A 22,110-nucleotide genomic window follows, 5' to 3' on the forward strand; every position below is an offset into this window, starting at 1 on the left:
GTGAAACAGAAGCAATCAGGCAAGTTGCATTTTCTTCAGGACAACTAACCTGTTTGATTAATTAAAGCAATGGTGTGAAAACAAAGGAATATTCTAGATTAAGAGAGACTTCAGAGACAACAGTCAATGCATGGACCCTCTTTGGATTCTTTTCTGATGAAAACAATGGCAAAAAAGACATCTGGGAATGTAGTTGTAACACTGCATTTTTCTGATAACTAATGATGTGGAATATCTTTTTGTATATTATAGGCCATTTAGGTATCTTCATTTGTGAAGTGCCTATTGTATATTGTCCACATATTTACCGGCTTGTATGTCTTTATTAATTTGTGGATATATGTTCTGGATATATATTCTTTGCCAGAGATATGAATTATTTCTCCCACTAGCTTGACTTTTTACTTTTTTAAAGGTATCGCTTAATGAATAGAATTTCTTAAATCTTAGGGACAGCTAATTTATCAGTGTTTTTTTCTTTTATGGTCAGTGTTTCTTGTATCAATTTTAAAAATCCTTGCCATACCACGGGGCACCTGGGTGGCTCAGTTGGTTGAGCATCCAACTTTGGCTCAGGTCATGATCTTGTGGTCTGTGAGTTCCAGCCCCACATGAGCTGTCAGCACAGAGCCTGGGCCCTGCTTCAGATTCTGTGTCTCCCTGTCTCTCTGCCCCTCTCCCCCCACTCTCTGTGTCTCTCTCAAAAATAAATAAACATTAAATTTAAAAAAAATCCTTGCCGTACCAATATCATAAAGACACTTCCCTATGTTTTCTTCCAGAAACTTTGTTTTACCTTGTACATATAGGTCTGCTATTGGTTTTGAATTATTATGTATAATTTGAACTAAGGATCAAGGTTCATTTTTTTCCTCACATAGATATCCAGTTGACTTAGCACTATGCAATGAAAAGACCATTATTTAACTATTGAAATTCAGTGGCTTCTTTGTCATAAACCTGGTGTCTAAAAATGTTTAGTCTATTTTCGGACTTTCTATTCTGTCCTATTATCTACTTACTTATCTTTGCACCAAACTACAGATTTGTTTACTGTGACTTTATATTATTTATTTATTTTTTTATTAAAAAAATTTTTTTTAATGTTTGAGAGAGACAGAGAGAGACAGAGTGAGTAGGGGAGGGGCAGAGAGAGAGAGACATAGAGTCTGAAGCAAGCACCAGACTCTAAGCTGTCAGTACAGGGCCTGATGCAGGGCTTGAACTTCAGGAAACTGTGAGATCATGACCTGAGCCGAAGTTGGACACTTAACTGACTGAGCAACCCAGACTTCCCCAACTGTGACTTTAACACAAGTCTTGATATCTGGAAATGTAAATCCTTCAGCTTCTTCACATTTCCTTAGTGATACAGATCCTTTGCATTTCTGCATATATTTTGGAATTGGCCTGACATTTTCCACAAAAAATTGTGCTGAAATTTTTGGGGGGATTACATTTAATTTATTTATTAATTTACATGAAAACTGAACAATCTTAGAATCTTAGAATCTTAATCTTAGAATCCATGAATATGGTAAATCTTAGAATCCATGAATATGGTAAATCTAGGCCGCCATTCATTCCAGTACACTTGGAGACAACAGGCCAGTGAGGAAAGAAGGAACAGTTTAATCGGGAGCTGGAAAATTTGTTTTTTTTATTTGGCAAAAAGATGAGATCTAACCTTCAACAATACTCAAAGATAAAGCCATATAGATGAAGGATTTTAATGTTAAAACTTAAAACACTGGTAAAAAAACATATATATAGTTGAATACCTTTTAGACATTGAGGTAAGAAAATATTTCTTAAAATAAAACACAAATTGTTGATTAAAAATTAAACAATTTATATATTTGGCCATTGTAAGTGTTCAGTCACCATCAAATGAAATTTTAAAACAAAAAAAAGTTATAAATTAGGAAAAGACATATGCCATACACATAACTAATAAAGAATTGATATCAAGAATATATATACTTTGGGGGATCCTGGGTGGCTCAGTCAGTTGGGTGTCCGACTTTGGCTCAGGTCATGATCTCATGGTTTGTGACTTCAGGCCCTGCATCTGGCTCTGTGCTGATGGCGTGGAGCCTGGAGCCTGCTTCGGATTCTGTATTTCCTTCTCTCTCTGCCCCTTCCCCATTTGCACTCTCTTTCTCTCTCAAAAAATAAACATTAAAAATAAAAAAAAAGAGTATATATATTTCAAACATTTCTAAAATCAGTAAGAAAAGCAAGGAGCCACTGAGTGGCTCAGTCAGTTGAGCATCTGACTCTTGATTTTGGCTGAGGTCATGATGTCATGGTTCATGGGATCAAGTCCCTCGTCAGACTCTGTACTGATAGCACAGAGCCTGCTTGGCGTTTTCTCTCTCCCTCTCTCTCTGCCCCTTCCCCACTCACATGCACTCTCTTTCAAAATAAATACATAAACTTTAAAAAATATATAAATAAAAATAAAATCAGTACTAAAAGTAAAACAACCCAATAGGAATATTGACAGGAAACATAAACAAGCATTTCAAAAAAGAAAGTATGAGATCAATAAATATATGAAGAGAGATTCAATGTAATTAAGGATAGGAGAAATGCAAGTTCAAAAGCACAGCAAAATATCATTTTACATCCTCCCAATTAGGAAATTTAGAGTCTAACAATAATGTATCAGTCAAGGCCTTTCAAGAAATAGATATCACTCAAATTGGGTAAGTTGAGTAGTGATTATTAAAGGAACTATTTATAAAAATGTGGACAGTAATAGAGAAACCACAATATCCTGAGACAGAGATCCATTATTACCCTAAGCGTGAGAGGAGTCAGGGGAAGAGACTACCAGAACCCCAAAATAGAGAGGGCTATGTGGAAGGGATGCTTGTCAGGAGCTGAGACTTTTAGCTGAGGGACATAGTCAATACCACACTTCTACAAGGACAAAAAGGAGGTGGGGAGATAAATGCCTCATTCACTCTCCTCTCTCTCTCTCTCTCTGATCTCCTGGTAGGCAGATGGATGCAACTAGAAACTACAAAAAACAAGGTACAAATTAGGAAAGTATATTTGTTATATATACCTGACATTGATGAAATCCATACAGGTCAGCCTCTGGGGCATAGAATAGGGTGAAAAGGGTACAGAATTGATGGGGAGGGGCAAATAGAAGTTATTCAATACAAATACCAAGTGTTAGAGAGGATGCGTGTTCCCAAGTTCAGTTGTTAATTACTTGTAGGAATGAGTAGGCCATCTTGTAAAATATTTCGTTGTATCTTCTGTGGTTGAACATTTACATGCCCAGGAACTCCATTCCTAGGAATACACCCAAGATAAGCTCTTACACATGAACACCAGGAGACATATACAAGAATGTACATTGTTGCACTGCTCTCAACAGCCAAAACACAGAAATAACCCAGATGTCCATCAACTGGAGAAAGTGCTTTGTTCTCACAATGGAATTAATTATATAGCAGTCAAAATGAATGGCAATGTCACACAACAGTACAGAAAATCTTATGATAATGTTAGAAAAGATTCCAAAGATTACATATAATTGACCTTTTTATAAAGTAAAAAATAATTTGATAAAAATCTACTTTTTAGCAAAACATATAAATGCAGTAAAACTACATAGAAGCAAAGCAAGGGACTAATGAACACAGGATTCAGGATGATATTTGCTCCATTTGGAGAGGAAGGGGTAAGGGTGAGGTTATATATAATAACGTATAGGTTATTATCAAAGTTAAAGATAATATGCTGGGTGGTGGGTTCATGAGTACTATAACATTATTTAAAATAAATAACTTTGTTGATCAGTTTAGGACAAATTATGATGTTATGACAAATGACTCCAAAAGCCTAGGGACTTACAACAACAAGGAATTATTTCTCATATCCATGTCCATTATAAGTTGGCAGCTGTTCTGTTCCATACCACCTTTATTCCAGGACCTAGGTTGAAGAAGCAGCACTTAGATAGAACATAAAAGTCTTGTGGCAGAGGGAAAAAAGAGATGGTGAAACCATTCAACAGCTCTTAAAGCTTCTGCTTTGAACTGGCTATGTCACTTTTATACATTGCCATGCCTGATATCAATGGATAGGAAATATAATCTTGATATTATTTTATAATATCAAAATCTAGTACACTAACCAGCTAAGTAACCTAAAGTAGAAGTGCTGTTATTTATATAACTTATATGCACCTCTGGGGCACCTGGCTGGCTCAGTCAGTGGAGTATCCAACTCCTGATCTTGGCTTTGTGAGTTCAAGCCCCACGTTGGGTGCAGAGATTACTTAAAATAAAATCTTTAAAAAAAAAAAAAAGCCAAAACCCTATGTGCACCTGAGGTAAAAGAATCAAACAAAACCCAGCAAAACCAAAGATAAAGTTAGGAGGCATGGATCAGGTATCTATATTTCTTTTCAATAGAATTGCATTACATATAATTCTCAAGTCCAAATGATGTCCTAAAACTTGACGTAATGATCTCAAAAAGAAGCAGCTCTGAAAAAAAAAAAAAAAAAAAAGCATAATCACATACTTCCTAAGCCTATGATTAAGATATAATATCTGTAAAGTCAGAAGTTTCAGATGAAATTCTGATGCAAGAGTACTGTTAGTTGTCCTATGATTTTCAAAGGATAAATTGGAAGTCTCCATTTCTATATGGACTATACCCCAAGAATTACTAGGAAGGGTTTGCAGGGTTTTGCTAAAGTAAGAAGAATGGGTACATGCTTTATTTAATCATGTTATATCAAACTTTCCCTTTGCATCGAATGTATTGGGTCTCAAAGGTTGCCTAAAAGCAACCTAGATTTTGGTTGGCTTGTGAGAAAATTTGATTATTTTGAGGCCTGTAGACCAGGGGAAATGGGCCAGATCTCTAATCAGAAAGAATCCCATGTCTTTCCTAAAAATTGCCACTGGGCCTAGTGAAAAGTCCTTTCACGAGGAGTTAAATGAGGACTGAGTATGCTGAACCACGTTAAAATGTGGAGGGCAGAGTCCAAGATCCTTGGTGTAGAAGACTATTTCCAGTTCAGACGTGTGAGAATGAAGAAGACAAAACAGAAGGAAGAGAGGAAATGAAGGAAGGGGCAGTGCTATTTTAAGACCAAAATAAACTTTCAGGACTTATGAAGCCTTCAGCACACTTAAAATCAAATGCAATAAAAAGCGCAGCCTACATCAAAATTATTTTTATATATCTACATAAAACACTATTGAGAATTAAACTGGCCAAATTGAATTTTAGAGACACTGGATTATAAATGTTAATTTTCCTATTGTAGTTCTCATATCTTAAAGCCTATACGTAGGTCTGAAATATTTGTAGGCCCTTGATTAGTCCACAGGTGTCAGGCTGTTTGCCCATCATTACTTTTTCCCTTTTCTCTACCCTGACTCATGTCTCTAAAACTTTCCCACCCATTTATTTAATGACTGAAGGGTTTTTTCTTTCTCTTTTTTATTTTTATTTATTTTTAATTTATTTTAATGTTTATTCATTTTTGAGAGAGACAGAGTGTGAGTGGGGGAGGGGCAGAGAGAGAGGAAGACACAGAACCTGAAGCAGGCTCCAGGCTCTGAGCTGTCAACGCAGAGCCCAACACGGGGCTCGAACCCACGAACTGTGAGATCATGACCTGTGCTGAAGTTGGACACTTAACCGACTGAGCCACCCAGGCGCCCCTCTCTTTCCCTTTTTAAAAATTAGAGTATAATTTACATATGGTAAAATATAAAAATCTTAAGTATACATCACATGGATATAATTGTGTATTTACTATCCAGATCAAGAAATAGAATATTTCCATCCCCTCAGAAAGTTCCCAGGGATTCTTCCCAGACAATAACCATCCTCTTCTGAGATAATCATTCTTCTGACTTCCATTTCCATAGATTAGTTTTGCTTATTTCTAAACTTTATATAAGTGGAATTAGACATTGTCTTTGGTATCTGGCTTCATTTGCTTAGATACTTAACAGACTTAATTGCTTAACCAACTGTGTGATCAATCCATCCATGAATCTGTGAATTCATGGATAAATCCATCCATGACTCCATCCATGTGGCAGCAGTTTCTTTTTATTGCTGAGTAAGCATACCATAATTTGTTTATCCAATCACCTGTTGATGAATAATTGGGTTGTTTCAGGTTTGGGACTATTACAAATAAAGCTGCCATGAACATTTGTATACAAGTCTTTCTATAGATCTACGTTTTCATTTGTCTTGGATACATACCTAGCAGTGGATTGGGTGGATCCTATAGAATGTATATGTTTATGAAAGTTCTTAATTTTTGCCACTGTTAATTCAGTGTCAGTAGTTTCATTTTTCTTAGCTTGGCAAGCCATGGAAAGTTAGCCACTGATGTGTACCGATAACTTTGTATACCAACACATACAGATTAACATCAGCTGCACTGGCAGCTGCTTGGGTCAGAGTGCCAGCATCAAAGCCAAGGCAAAGCTTCAGCAGCTGTTTCTGGAGCATAACTAATGACTGTTTTAGTGTTCCCAAATAACCAGCTGCTATATCTCCTCTAACTAAATTTAACAACTGAAAGCATCATGAGCAACCATTTTATGTAATGCTCCCAATATAGTCTCTGTTAAATGAGCTTGGTAGAGAGCTATGCTATGACTGGTGCCCACTCCAAAGTTGTTTCTTACCATTGATGATCCCTCTGCATGTATTAGAGAGGCTTAAGTAACATACAAATTTGTGGTATTAGCCTCAACCATTGTGAAATTTTACTTTCTTGTTGCATGTTGGATAATAACTTTCTAAGATGTGGTGGTCTAATGTGCAAGTGTGATCTCTGCTACGTCTGGGAGTTGCTTGAAGGGACAAATATTGAGAGGGTAGAGAGTAAACCGTAAGTGTTATCTAAAATGTGGGGCACTGGAACTGACCTGATCTTTATATTTAATTTTTTTTTACATTTATTTATTTTTCAAAAGACAGAACATGAGCAGGGGAGGGGCAGAGAGAGAGGGAGTCACAGAATCTGAGGCAGGCTCCAGCCTCTGAGCTGTCAGCACTGAGCCTTACATGGGACTTGAATTCACAAACCGCAAGATCATGACCTGAGCTGAACTCCAGTGCTTAACCCACTGAGCCACACAGGCACCCTGGAACTGATCTGATCGTTAAATCAAAATGATAAAGTGAAGGTAGTTACAAATGATAGAGGAGTTTGCAGCCAGTAAGGCATGTCCCACAGGATGACTAATGCCCTCATGTTAGAGGTGGAAGAGGGGCACCTCTGAATAAAAGATATTATCTTTTGCAGTTTCTTAGACACTGGTCTGATCTTTACTATATGGCCAAGATGGGACAAACAAGTGCTACAGGAGGGAGATTACAGCCAGCTTCGAATTTTTTTTAAATGATTTATTTTGAGAGACTGGGGGGGGGGGGGGGGGGGGCGGGGGCAGAGGATCCAAAGTAGGGTCCATGCTGACAGCAGTGAGCCTGATGTGGGGCTTGAACTCACAAACTGTGAGACGTGACCTGACCCCAAGTCGGATGTTCAACCCACTGAGCCACCCAGGTGCCCCAGCCTTGAAATTTTCATTAAGGATGTAAATACGATCTTATTTTCTTGGGAGTCTTTGGTCATATTAATTACAATACTGAAAGCCACATAGCTATTTCTTCAAAGACCAGGTAAATATCCCATCACATCATTTGTTTTTTAGAGTAGTATTTCTCAAATTGTGGTTAAATACAAAGGTTTTTTTCTTTCTTTCTTTTTTAAAATCTGCAATCTGGCCTGCCCTCCGGACCGCAAGGGGCGGAGGTGGGGCTCGATGCCTGGCGTCTGCTGCCTGCACTGGCCTCAGGTAACCGCAGCCCCCACCCCCGGCCCCTCGCCCCGCTCTATAAGTGGCCCGCCGCGGACACTGGGCCATGGGCGCGCCCGCTGTCCCCCGCGATGGAGCCGGCCGAGGGGTGCCACCTGGACGCGTTCGCCTACCTGGAGTGCGCGCTGGGCTTGCTGGGCTCGGTGCAGCTGATGCGCTGGGCGTACGGGCGCTGTGCGTCCCCGCGCCCCACCTACCAGCTGCCGCAGCGCCTGCGCCACGCGCCCAACCGCAGCCTCCTGGCCACGTTACTCCTCCACTACGCGCAACGGTGCTTGTTTTTTCCCGTTTCCGATCTGAGGAGAAAAGCCGATGCTCCTATACGCATGTACGCTGGCGTTCGTGTTGTGTATCTATAACGGCTATTTGCAAAGCAGATCCTTGAGTCAGTATGCGGTGTATGCTGATGAATGGGTCACTGATCCCCGATTTCTAGTAGGTTTCTGCTTGTGGTTAATAGGCATGCTGTTAAACATCCATTCAGACCATATCCTGAGGAATCTCCGGAAACCAGGGGAGACAATATAAAATACCAAGGGGAGGCACTCTCTTTACCTTTTACTCTGCCGAGCACAGCAGTATCACCAGTGGTTCCTTGAAAATTTGAAGATTATCCAAAATTCAGGAAAATTATAATCCCATTTTTATTGTAAGTTTATTGTCAGCGGGATGGTCTTTGACTTGAAGCATTTTAGTGATGTGTCTCTAGGGACTACATAAATGAATTACTCTTCTGTCATTTTCCTGCTACTTCATCTTTTTCAAGATTTGCTCTAGGAGTGTTTTCCTGATAAATATGTAAGCTGCCTAATACCAAGCTAATAACGGGCTGCACACCGGGTCGAGAATCTGCAACTCTGGGTCATTACAGGTGACCATTTCTCTGATTTTGGAGTCTCCTCTTTTGGCTGTGTACAGCTAAGTGTGCACAAGATCAGGATTACAAGCCATTTCTGATGGCCTCTGTGGACTGAAACGTGTCACCGCCCCTTGTACTACCCATTCCAACCATCAGTTCAAGGCCAAAGGTGATGTTGCCCCCTCCCCTGATAAAGGCAGGGCTGTCTCCGTTGTCCCTCTCACCCCACTGGGTCAATGAGGCCAGGGGCACCTGCAGGGTGGTCACAGCCCCAGGGAAATGCCCAGGCTCTCACTGTGGGTGCTGTGCAGCGGAGAACTTGGGGGCGGAGAAAGGAGACACAAGGGGCCCAGCTGAGGCCCAGACAAGAGGCCTCTGGCACCTGTGGCAGCCTGGCTCCCCAGGTGACTCCACTCAGAGCAGGGTGCTGGGTGCCTTCATGTAAGGGGTAAGGTGCTCTGTCCTCCACTGAGAGGACTTCTTGGAGGCCCTGGTGGGAGCAGGGAGCCCCTTATGCTGATCACCACAAGGCATCAGTAGTCTGTGGTTAAGATGATTTTTCTTCCTTCCAGGTAGAACTAGCAAGTTGTAAGGCACTTTTTTCTCAGTACCCTCAGTATTCCAAAACAATATCTGGAAACAGAATGTCTTACTCTAGATGCACTTGAGAGGTCCACGGAGATAAATCACAGGAATAAAATTCACCACGTATTGCCAGGTATGTAAAAGAAATCTCCAACTAGAAGGCTGTTAAATCTCTGGGCTGCTCTGTGAAGCTCTGATGGGACACGTGGTGGAGGTCCCCTCCTGGCCAGGGACAGCACTGCCTCGGTGGCCACCACAACTGCAGAGCCAGAAACTGCAGGAGCAGGGGAAGAAAGGAGGAGACTGTTCACTCTGATCTGCTGACCTGTAGGTCCAGAGCACGAGCAGCCCCTGGCTCCCTGTGGGCTCTGCGCAGCCCCTTCCTGGCTGACCTTCCTAGCCACGGTGTCCCTCTCTCACGCGGTTTTATGTAGAAGCCATGTGCTCATTGTTAGTGATTTGTAGAGTCTCGTTTGGTTTCAGAATTGCACAGCAAACGCTCCCGATGCAGCTATGCTTCATTTTAACTGGGAACAGAACGTTTTTGAAAAGAAATTTTGTTATTCAATGAACTTCATTCCTTTTTCTGACCCTTTTCCAATTACTTGAAAACACGAAGCAATAAATATTTTGGATCTCCTCAGGAAAACTCAAAAGTCTGAACAAGTCACGATGGATTTGGGCTGCTGTGTTCTGGAAAGAGCACCCAGCTGGGAGAAGGATGCCAGTCTGAGAGCTGGAGAAGCTCACTGTGATTTTTACTCCTTTATATGAACCGCCTGCATGAAGGAACGCTTGGGTTAACTCAGGCTTTGATGTGTGGTTACTGCTTTCACCCACCCACAGTGGGTGGACGGTTAATAGGAACAAATCCTCTTCTATCTTGTCTCCCTGCCCTCCCTCTATTTCCTAAAAACTGTCACTTAGCAAATTGTCATCAATTACTGTGTTAATCATAATGAGATTAATAAATTTACTTCAAGTCCAAAAAATAAAATCTGCAATCTGTTACGAACCCAGACTTTTGGAAAATATAATAAATATAAATTGCTTGAAAAAGGAAAAAAGACATACAAAACACAAGCTCCAAGATATCAGCCTTTTATTTGGAATTTTCGCATCTATGATCACAAATGTTAAAATAATTAAACAAGGATGCCATCAGACTGAGATAGTTCTAATGCCTTGGTAGCTTACCAAAGCAAATCAAAACCTAACCCAAAATCAATGCACCCCTATCAGAGAAAATAAAATTTAAGAACAACCTATAACAAACAGCCACGTTAGTTTTACCAAACAAGGCAACTGCTTATGCTATGTCTAACCAGATAATTTCCTTGCTGTGTTTCAGTGTCTTCTCTTTTTTCTTTTTAATGTTTATTTAATTTTGAGAGAGAGAGACAGAGCATGAGTGGGGAAGCAGCAGAGAGAGAGGGAGACATAGAATCTGAAGCAGGCTCCAGGCTCTGAGCTGTTAGCACAGAGCCCGATTCAGGGTTTGAACCCATGAACTGTGAGATCATGACCTGAGCCGAAGTTGGACGTTTAACCAACTGAGCCACCCAGGCGCTCCTCAGTGTCTTTTCTATAAAAAGACCTCTCCACTAGCTCCTGTTGGTAGAGTACTCCTAACACTTTCAGTCTGATGCTGCCTAATGGAAACTCACGTACACTCAAACTCTTGAAAATTTAGTGCCTCAGTTTATCTTTTAACCCAAGTGAAACTAATCAATACTTTTCTTTTGGCCTGTCTAATTAGAGAGTATTCTCTAAAACTAATTAGAGAGTATTCGATCTTTTTCTGGCATCTGAATAAAGTGAAAAATCATTATTCAAAAAGTAGTTAAAACTCAGCTATAGCCATCTGGAACCTTTTAACAGTACAGTTTTGGAGACATATTTACATTTAATATGGCTATTCTGTTCAGGCTTTCTACTTCTTAGCAGAAATTAGTAATTTCAATTTCACTGCAAAATCTACAATGACCTCTACTGTGGTTATGGAGTTGCTCATAACAGCCTCAAGATTCTTTTAAATTCTATATCTATGGTTTAACCTTTCTCCTTTCTAATGTTCTTCTTCTAATTTGTTTCATTTTGTTATCATTTATCAATATTGTGTCTCGTGTATCTTTTAGAACCAAACTCTACATTTTAAAAATCTGACCAACTTTTTTGTTTTCTAGTTCATCAATTTCAGAATCTATACTTACTCATTTTATATTTAACAAAATTGAATAAGTAATGTTTCATAAGGACAAGATAATGGCGAAAATATAAGGGAATACTTTTAATGTTTGTTTGAGAGCGAGCGAGAGAGAGAGGGAGACATAGAATCCGAAGCAGGCTCCAGGCTCTGTGCTGACAGCTGTCAGCAGAGATCCCGATGCAGGGCGGAACCCATGAACAGCGAGCTTATGACCTGAGCGGAAGTCAGACGCCTCACCATTTGAGCCACCCAGGCGCCCCATAAGGGGATACTTTTAAAAGAAAAAAATTACAATTACACATCCTAACAATTAACTACTGTTAACAAATGTTAGTGTAACTTTCCAAAGACTTAGGACCCAAGTGCATTTCTACCTGTATTTATGTACTTATAACAAGTTTGAAAACACTAATATATGGCATATAGAGTTCAGTACTAGTATTCCATGATTTCTACTCCGGACTTACGCTTATCCTCCTTCAACCTCCTGGTGGCCCTTCTCTGCCCCCACCCGCCCCGTCCTGAGTTCAAGACTGCCACCTTTCATTCAAGGTCTCCTCCGCCACATTCCCAAACCCGTTAGGCCGGGACTACATTTCCCAGACGTCCCGAGGATCCGCAGCTCCCGGTGCCCCTGAGGCCCCGCCGGAATTGGGTTGAAGAGCCCGGACACCTGGCTTCTGGGTAACGGCCGTACTGACGGAGGGAGGAGTGCGCTTTCTGGTGGTGCCCGGGACGGGGGAATGAATTCTCAGCCGAAACTTGAGCACTTAAACGCACCTGAGCACTCTACCAGGAGGGATCGTGGGACGGGCTGAACCCACATCCGGGAGGATTCCTAGTTAGTGGCGTGTCGGGGAGTCGTCCACTCAGGATCCCGCTCTCAGAGCACGGCTCCTTGTGGAGAGTACTCTGGACTGTCTGCTTCCCGGCTTTTAACTACAGTTCTTAAGAGACCTCTGGTCATTTCCCAGTTTGGAGCGAGGAGTGCTGCAGACGGGTTAACTTTGGGGACTGACCCTTCCCCTGGCTGGGGGGCTACATTTCCCAGAAGCCTCCTCGGTCCACAGCCCTTCCCCCACCCAACAGCAGCCACCTTATTGCTGCTTGGACCTGTCGGTGCGCCGAGGTCCTTAGAAGATGCTAGGCGAGGCTGGACTGTCAGTACTGGCCTTCACTGAAGGCTAGGAACACGACGCGACACTGGGCGAAGACTGTTGTGCCGGCCAGGCTCCAGCTGAATTTTTCCTCTCCTGGACTACAATTTTCCTGGGGGCTCCGCGGCATATTCCACTTCCGGCCGAAGTTGGCTTGGCCGGTGGTGAGTTGGCGGGAGTTCGGGTGTAAAGGGTCGGGGCGTTGCGGGCCGGCTGTGTCACCAGTTTGGGGCGGATTCTACCAGACTGGAATGTGAGGACCCCGGAAAAGTGGATGCTGAGGGGCTCCGGGGCGGGGCCAGGGTGTGTCTGGAGTCTAACAAACGGGTGGCCGTTGGGCATTTCTAGGCTGTGTCCTCCCGCTTGAAAAGTAAAGACGTAGCGGAGGTTGGGGAATGTCGAGGCCTCTAGTCTTCACTCGGGGGAGGGAGGTATCAGCAGCGCATCGGCACGGGGTGTGGGAGTGGTATCATGCTGGCTCTGAAGCTGGCTGGCGGTTTCTCGAGGTCAGAGGTGTCGCTGCTGTGTGACCTTCTGCCTGGACGGAAAGTCTGTGCGATATTCTCCCGAAGTGGTTTGTGAGCCCGACCTCCTTTGCTCGGCGACCAGTGCCCGTGGAGCAGTGGTTAGTACATTAAGCGAGGCTTTCTAAGGCCCAGTGGGAGAGCCCCACGGGGCCGGCTGCCTCTCGGACTCTGTCTATGGAGTCTGGAAGAGCTCAGTCTCCTGTGGAGGAAGGAGGCCACAGTCTGGGGTTCTCTCCCAGGACTCCCGTCTGGGCCCCTAAGGTCGCCTGCTTTCTGTGATGATAAGAGTGGTGATGGGGTTACAGCCTTCTTTGGCTTTGGGCTCACTCTCCGTGCCTGGAGTGGGGCCAGGGTTTGCTCTGATTTGGCCTCGTCTGGGCTCCAGAAAGGGTCTGTTGTCTCATAGTTTATTAACCACTGTCCATCTTTTTCATTTTCTAGGAGTCCAGAAGAGGAGAGAAAAGCCACTGTACATCACAAGGCATGGCAGAGGTAAGTTGTATTTGGCACTCTCTTCTTGGAAAGGGCTTCTTGGTTTACAGAACAATATCCTATTTCAGGATTCAAAATCCTATTCAGGATTTACAGTAGTGATTTGAAAAAAAAAAGGGTAAGCAAGAAGGAAACCAAATTTATGGAGCAGTTTTCCTAAACCAGGTAAGAGTCTAACCCAGGACTGTCTGTTTTGCATACATTGTCTCATCCATCTAGAATTTCCATTTCCCTGGATTTTATCCATTCACAGAATAGTTGTGACAGATGTGCCTCTCTGCTTTGGCAGAGAAGTTAAAGAACAGAATGAGGTTACTCACTTCAGTCTCACTAATTTCTTTGTTGTCCGCTTCAGGGTCACATGCTTCCAAATTTCTAACAGCCTGAAGTCCTGCCTGCCTGCATCAGCTGTATGTACTTTTTTCTCCAAGATAGAAATAACCTAATTGCTCTCTTTCTAATGATTAAAGTAAAATAGGGTTCTTAAAAACATTTCAAAACTTGAGAACATTTCAGAAAGTTTGTCAACCATGGTCCCACCATGTAGAGATAGGATTAATATTTTCAAATTTTGGGGGCGCCTGGGTGTCTCAGTCGGTTAAGCGGCCGACTTCGGCTCAGGTCATGATCTCGTGGTCTGTGAGTTCAAGCCCCGCGTCGGGCTCTGTGCTGACAGCTCAGAGCCTGGAGCCTGTTTCAGATTCTGTGTGTCCCTCTCTCTGACCCTCCCCCATTCATGCTCTGTCTCTCTCTGTCTCAAAAATAAATAAACGTTTAAAAAAAAAAAATTTTTTTTTTAAATTTTCAAATTTTGTCTGTACAAAAGTGTAGGTTTGTAATTTTGTTTTCAGAATGGGATCATGCTAGTGACAAAAGCAACTAACTTAACTGATTGTTAAGCCATTTATAGTTTGAAGTTTTTTACATGTGTTGTCTTGTTGAATCCACATTAACAACTCCATGAGATATTCTGTAATGCATTTTTTTTCCCCCTTCACATTTTAAATTCTCTGAATTTGGACTGGTTTCACAATTCCTGGCCAGTCATAGTTTCACTGGTGGAATTTTTTTTCTTTCCTGGTGTATAAAATAATGGTGGCTTTACAACCAGTGGCATCTCAGAATTGATGAAATATGGAATTACTCTAAGTTGACAGATGAGGAAATAGATTCTATTAAGTCACTTCAAATTACACATTTAATAAATTATTCAACTGGGATCCCTCTACTTTTACCCACTTGTCAAAGGTAATTATCTTCTTTGGTTTATGTTGAATATATGTTGAGTATATTCTCTGTCATTTATAAGTTGTTTTAGAAGTTTTTTCATAGTTAATCTATTCTGTATGTGTTTTAGATTCAGAGTTTTCAAAAAATGTTTTCTTCTTTTATGTCATGGCCTTCCCTAATACAAATATAGAAAAGTCATTCATATTTTTCTAAAGTACTTCGTCTTTTGCCCAATTTAATCTTTTTTTTTAAGTTTATTTATTTATTTTGAGAGCTTGAGCAGGGGAGGGGCAGAGAGAGAGAGAGAGGGAGAGGGAATCCCAAGTAGGCTCTGTGCTGTTAGCACAGAGCCCAACGGAGGGCTCAAACTCACAAATTGTGAGATCATGACCTGAGCCAAAATCAGGAGTTGGACACTTAACTGACTGACCATCCAGGCACCACCACCCCCCAAACTATTTAATGTATAAGCATCTGGTGTGAGATATGACCAGCAAATGTTGGTTGTAAAATTTCTAATATGGAGTGTTTATTTAAATTTTGTCTAGAAATAACCTAATAACCTAATTCCTCTCTTTCTGTGGCTTTGGAGTAGTCAGTTTTAAAGAATGGCAGTATTTGTAGTATATTCAGGTTTTTTCTTTGGATGTGTCTGAGTGTGGCTTTTCATTCTGGCCAATCAGTTCTCAAGGATTCCTTTCTCTTGAGAGACTAATAAGATACGCTTTTTTTTTTTTTTAATGTTTTTAAATATTATTTAGAGAGAGACCGTGTAAGTGGGGGAGCGGCAGAGAGAGGGAGAGAAAGAATCCCAAGCAGGCTCTGCACTGCCAGCGAGAGCCCGACATGGGGCTTAATCCCACGAACCCTGAGATCATGACCTGAGCTGATATTAAGAGTCCGACACTTAACTCACTGAGCCATCCAGGTGCCCTTAAATACTCTTTCTCTTCTGGATTAATCTGTTTCTTCCTTTCTCTGACTTTTCTTCTGAATTCTGTGAGAATTTGGTGAGTTTGTCTTCCCCTTTTCATCCTGGCCAGAACCCTCCTCAGATTCTCAGAGGAGAAACTACATCCTCCCTATCCATTCTTAGCACATTTTGGTAAGGAAGGAACTCCAGCTCCCCTTGCGTTACAACCCTGGACATCTGTCCATTTCTCCCTTCATTTCCTCCTCAGAGTGGTAGATTGTCCTTTCTCTGTATTAATGAGAAGCTATGCACTGTTAAAAAGAGTAGAGTCTTATCCTGTTTTTGCACTTTACTAGCTTTGTGACCATGGGCTTCCTCATAACATCCTGTATATAAAGTGGTCATTATATAAGGTTTGGAGAATGTGATAGTAATGGAAATTCAACTGAATTTGCACTGAAACTGGCAACCTGGAGTTCTCCCAACTCCTACCTCCTGGTCCCAAATCCCATTGCTTCTGTTTCCTGTTTCTTGTTGTCATGCCTTATAACCTCACACCACTGTCTGCATCCCAGATCAGACTTTTGTGTAGGGGGAATAGTGCATTGTCCTCCTAATTGGACCACGTGGCTCTACTTTTACTCCTTGCCAATAAAATAGTCCAGGCATGTCATTTCCTTTATTCAGTAAATCCCTATTGCTTTCAGGACAAAGCTATACTTTTATACATTTCATTACACATTTACTGTAAAGCACATTCTATGTTTATTGGAGCACCAATCCTAGTATTGGAGAAGGCGGTTTAATCTTGGCAGGGATGATCTGTCATCTAAGACCTTTCTGTCGTGGGCCCTTTGGATTTCTCCAGTATCACTTCTGTCTACCCCTTTCCCAGAATACCTCACCAGTTATCCCAGTGAACTGTCTTCTCTTCAGACATACAGGCTATATTCCTTTCTCTACAGCTTACCCTGTTCACTCTACTTGGAATGCTGTTCAGGGGTGCCTGGGTGACTCAGTTGTTAAGTGTCCAACTCTTGATTTTGGCTCCAGTCATATCTCACAGTCATGAGCTCAAGCTGCACTTTGGGCTCTGCAGCTGGGAGTGGAGCCTGCTTAAGATGCTTAAGATTCTCCCTACCCCCACCTCCCCTGCTCACTTGTTCACTCTTTCTCTTGCTCTCTCCCCGAGAAAAAAAGAAAAGAAAAGGAATGCTGTTCAGTTTGTTTTTGCTTGTTGGAATCCTCTGTTTCCACCACCACCCCCGCCCCGCCCCGGGCCCCAATTAATCTTCTATATGTTACATGAAACTTTCACATACCCTTTAACCTAAGTAAGTCACTATTTCATTTTCCATAGCAAGATTCATCTACTTGTAATTAGATGTAATTTATCCTGCTTAGAACCCCCTCAGCTATGAGAACAAGTCAAAATGTCTCATGATCTGATCCTTCTTAACTTCGTTAGTCTGTTCCCTTTGTCACTCGACTCTAGCTATTCCCATAATGCACAGTGCTATCTCTTGCCTCTATGGCACAAGAAACACAAGAGGGGACATATCCCATATCACCACTTTCTCTGGATTCTGTGAAGCCTGCTTCAGTCTCTTGATTATGCTTGGTAACTGAGTGACTGTGCTGACATTCCCCTATGCTGCGTCTGTTGTAGTTCTTTCCATACTGTATTGTAATTGACATTTTAAAACTGATTTTATTAAATATTGAGTGTAGAAATTGTATAATGTATGACAAATATCTGAACACCCATATTTAAAAAGTAGAATGTTAATTATTAAAAACCCCCATGAGTCATCCCAGTCCAGTCTCTATAGGTAACTTCTGAATTTTGTTTTTCATTCCCTTACTTTTCTTTACAATTAAACATATGTGTTTGTTTTTATTTTAAATTTGATATAAATAAAATTATACAGTTTGGAATCTTATGTGATTTCATTACCTGTCTCTTAGTGTATATTCAGGAGATTCATTTATGTTGTGAATTTACTGTGTAGCCATCCATTGTATAAATACATTTTTTTCTTTTATATTACAAACATTACTCCTGTGAACGTTTTTGAACTTGTCTCTTGTGTCATGTGCAAGAATTTCTCTGGGCATATAACTAAGAGTAGAACTCTTAGTAGACCCTTCTCAATTGTTTTTCAGTGTTTATACCTGTTTTTAAACCCTGTTACCTCATATTCTCACCACTACTTGATATTGTTAGGCTTTTAAGTTTTTACCTATTTGGTGGGTATGAATTGATACATTATTCTGATTTTAAACTTGCATATTTGGGCACTAAATAAGGTTGAACCCCCTCCCCCTTGCCCCCGGCCCTTTTATGGTTTCTCTTTTCTGAAGTTTTATTTTGCGTCGTTTTCTAATGCTTCCATTCAGTTTTGTGTTTCCAGTTTTTTGTTCCTTTTGGTGCATTGTAGGTTATTTCTTAAATATTGTAGATTGACATTGTCATCCTTTGTCAGTTATGTGTGCTATACATACTTTCAATATGTGGCTTCTAACATTAAGTGGCAGTAGAAATTCTCAATTGTAATGCCATCATATTTAACACTGTTTTCCTTTCGTTTACTTATTTATGTCTTGTTTATGAAATCTCTTTTCCTTGGGGCGCCTGGGTGGCTCAGTTGGTTAAGCGTCCGACTTCAGCTAAGGTCATGATCTCACGGTTCATGAGTTTGAGCCCCACATAGGGCTCTGTGTTGACATCTCAGAGCCTGGAGCCAGTTTCAGATTCTGTGTCTCCCTCTCTCTCTGTCCCTCTGCCACTTGCTCTCTTGTCTCTCTTTCAAAAATAAACATTAAAAAATTAACAAAAAAAGAAAGAAATCTCTTTTCTTCTGTGAGTAAAGGTACTCTCCCATGTTTTCTATGAATGATATTGTTTTGCCTTTTGTGTTTCAGTCTTTAATTCAATTGGGATTGATTTTAGGATATGGTATATGGTAGGGGTCCAGTTTCACTTTTTCCATTTGGATAACTAACATCCCAACATCATTTATTTGAAAGGCCATCACAGAGGATTAGGCAAACTGCACAGTCTCAGGGAACAGGCCCTACAAGGTTGCCCTCACTTCAGACCTTAGCTCTAAGGTTGAGAGTCCCTAGGACCACCCTCATTTCAGACCAGCTGGCTGTAAATTCAGGGTTTCTCACAACCATCCTCAGGTTCAATAATTCACTAGAAAGATTCCTAGAACTCCCTGAAAGTTACCATATTCATAGGCACATTTATTACAGGGAAAGAATACGTTAAAATCAGCCCAAGGGATAAGATGAATAGGGTAGAATCTGGGAGGGTTCCAGACTTGAAGTTTACCTTCCCAGTATCAGTATGTGGCAATATGCAGAGTATGGCCAACCAGGAAAGTTCACCCAAGCTTCAGTATCCAGAGTTTTTATTTGCCTAGAGATTGAGCTAATACCACATGGCCCAAGCTCTGAATACATGGTTGGTCTTTAAGGCATGGCCAGCCCCACCCTGAGCCATCTCATCAGCATAATCTTACACTGTGGTCTAAGGGGCCCACCATAAATAACAAAGACACCCTTGTCACTTGGCAAATTCCAAGTGTTTAGAAGTTATATCCCATGAGCCAAAGGAAACACCTCTCTTTGGAGGCCAAATTTCTTTCTTTCTTTTTAAATTTTATTTATTTATTTATTTATTTATTTATTTATTTATTTGAGAGAGAACTCATGCACAAGTGGGGGAAAGGCAGAGAGAAAGGGAGTGTAGAGCTGATAGGGGACCACATCTAACCACTGATCATGAGGAGATCATGACCTGAGCCAAAATCAAGGGTCACATGCTGCTTAACTGACTGAACTACTCGGGTGCCCCTGGAGGCCAAATTTACTATAGTCATCCTTTCCCCTCTGTACTTCATTGGCAGTTCTGTCAAAATTGAGTTTCCATGTATATGAATTGGCTGTTCTGTCCTTTCTGGCCCACTGCTCTGTTTGTCTTTCCCTAGTGTTTTCTTTCTCTGCACCAAAACCATATTGTCTTAATTAAGACAGCTTTATAGTAATGTTTGATATTTATTAAGTCATGTTCCTCTACAGTAGTTTTGTTTGCTGGGAGTCTAAGCGATTTTTTGGCCTTTGGCTTCTTCATATAAATTTTAGAATTGGCTGATTAAGTTTTATAGAAATCCAGTTGTGATAGGGGTACCTTGATAACTCAGTTGGTTAAGTGTCCGACTCTTGGTTTTGGCTCAGGTCATGATCTCACAGTTCATGAGTTCGAGCCCTGCATTGGGCTCCGTACTGCCAGTACAGAGCCTGTTTGGGATTCTCTCTCTCCTTCTCTCTCTGCCCCACCCCTCTCACTCAAAATAAATAAATAAACCTAAAAAAAAAATTCCAGTTGGGATATCAATTTGTACTGCATTGACTCTGATCAGTTTGGGGAAGATTGCTGTTTAACTTTTTTTAATGTTTTTGTTTTGAGGGAGAAAGAGAGAAACAGTGTGAGTGGCGGAGGGCCAGAGAGAGAGAGGGAGATACAGAATCCAAAGCAGGCTCCAGGCTTTGAGCTGACAGCACAGAGCCCGACACAGGGCTGGAACCCACGAGCTATGAGATCATGACCTGAGCTGAAGTTGGAAGCTTAACTGACTGAGCCACCCAAATGCCCCTAGTTTTGTTTAGTGGTTAACTTAGGAATTTTGGGCACATATTGGGGTGCCTGGGTGACTTAGGAAATCATCTGACATAAAGATGTTCTTTAGTTGTTTTTTTTTTTTTTTTTTTTAACTTTTTCCCTAAAGTTTTTTATTTAGAGAACGAGCATGAGTATGTGGGCGAGGGGCAGAGAAAGAGGCAGAGAATCCCAAGCAGGGCTCAATCTCACAAATTGTGAGATCATGGCCTGAGCTGCAGATTAAGAATTGGACACTTATGCAACTGAGCCACTCAGATGCCCCTTATTTTTTAAATTTTAAGTAGGCCCACACCCAACATGGGTCTTGAACTCAGGGCCCTGAGATCAAGAGTCAACAAGCTCTACCAACTAAGCCAGTCAGGTACCACAAGATGTTCTTTAGACACTGGTAAGTTAAGATATGTTAAAATTTATTATTTTTTAATTTCTTTTTTATTTTTTTATTAAAAAAATTTTTTTAATGTTCATTTGAGAGAGACAGAGAACAAGCGGGGGAGGGGCAGAGAGAGAGGGAGACACAGAATCCAAAGCAGGCTCCAGGCTCTGAGCTGTCAGCACAGAGCCCGACTCGGGGCTGCAACCCACGAGCTGTGAGATCATGACCTGAGCTGAAGTCGGGATCTTAACCTACTGAGTCACCCAGGCGCCCCTAGTTTTCTTTAGTGATTACCATAGAAATTTTAACATATTGGGGTGCTTGGGTGGCTTAGTTGGTTAAGCATCTGACATAAAGATGCTGAATAGTATAAGGAACTAGGCTCTTTCAACTGATTAAATTATTTATATTGTCAAATGTTTTAATTCTATCCCCCCTTTTTTAAATTTTTTATTTTTTTTGAGTGAGCAAGCATGCAAGGGAGAAGGGTAGAGGGAGGCAGAGGGAGAGAGAAAGAATCCTAAGCAGCTCAGTGTGGAGCCAGACATAGGGCTTGATCCCATGATGCTGGGATCATGACCTGAGCCGAAATCAAGAGTCAAATGCTCAACCGACTGAACCACCCAGGCACCCCTACCCTTTGTTTAACCCCTACAACGTTTTTCTTATTTTCTATATTTGAATGTTAGTTTAGGTTGTCCACATGTTTGCCACTTTGTTTGTTCACTGTTTTTATGTCTTAAAACTTCTACCTTGGAATCACTTTCCTTCAGATGGAAGTACATATTTTAATGAATTTCTGGAAGGTTTGGTTTTTGGTTTTTTGAAAATGTTTTGATTTGCTCCCATTGTGAAAGATAATTTTCTTTCAGGTGAGATAGTCTGCTGTCTTCTGGTTTATATTGTTGCTATTGAATAATCATTTGGTAATAAGACTGCTGTTCTTGGTAGATAATCTTTTATCTCAAATTGTTTCTTACATATTCTCTTTGTTTTTAATGCTCTGCAGTTTTGATATAATTGTCTGGGGTTTCTTTTTATTCTCCTTGAGACTCTTTGGGCTTCTGAATAATGCTTGCCAGTTTTGAAAATTTCTTAGCCTTAAGAAATTTGTTGTTGTTGTTTTAAGTAAGCTCTATGCCCAACGTGAGGCTTGAATTTACAACCCCGAGATCAAGGGTTG

At 41.2% G+C, this 22,110-nt stretch overlaps 1 protein-coding gene, 1 long non-coding RNA gene and 1 pseudogene across 2 annotated transcripts in view; all 3 read left to right on the top strand.

Annotated features, from left to right (window-relative positions):
* The window catches only part of LOC132690955 (uncharacterized), an 89,658-nt gene that overhangs the window by 49,350 nt on the left and 18,198 nt on the right, over positions 1–22,110 (top strand). The window contains exons 7-9 of the mRNA XM_081791435.1: positions 12,126–12,226; positions 12,695–12,863; positions 13,668–13,718. Of these exons, the coding sequence (XP_081647561.1) occupies positions 12,126–12,226; positions 12,695–12,863; positions 13,668–13,718 (321 nt within the window). The remainder of the gene's footprint in view (positions 1–12,125; positions 12,227–12,694; positions 12,864–13,667; positions 13,719–22,110) is intronic.
* Positions 7,961–8,542, top strand: LOC132691023 (3-oxo-5-alpha-steroid 4-dehydrogenase 1 pseudogene; annotated as a pseudogene).
* Positions 8,549–10,347, top strand: LOC132691044 (uncharacterized). Its single transcript, XR_009615569.3, has 3 exons — positions 8,549–8,917; positions 9,321–9,466; positions 9,978–10,347. It is a non-coding gene; the product is annotated as an uncharacterized LOC132691044 (long non-coding RNA).

The sequence above is a fragment of the Panthera onca genome, chromosome E2 (assembly GCF_046562875.1).
Source record: "Panthera onca isolate mPanOnc1 chromosome E2, mPanOnc1 haplotype 2, whole genome shotgun sequence".
NCBI lineage: Eukaryota > Metazoa > Chordata > Mammalia > Carnivora > Felidae > Panthera > Panthera onca.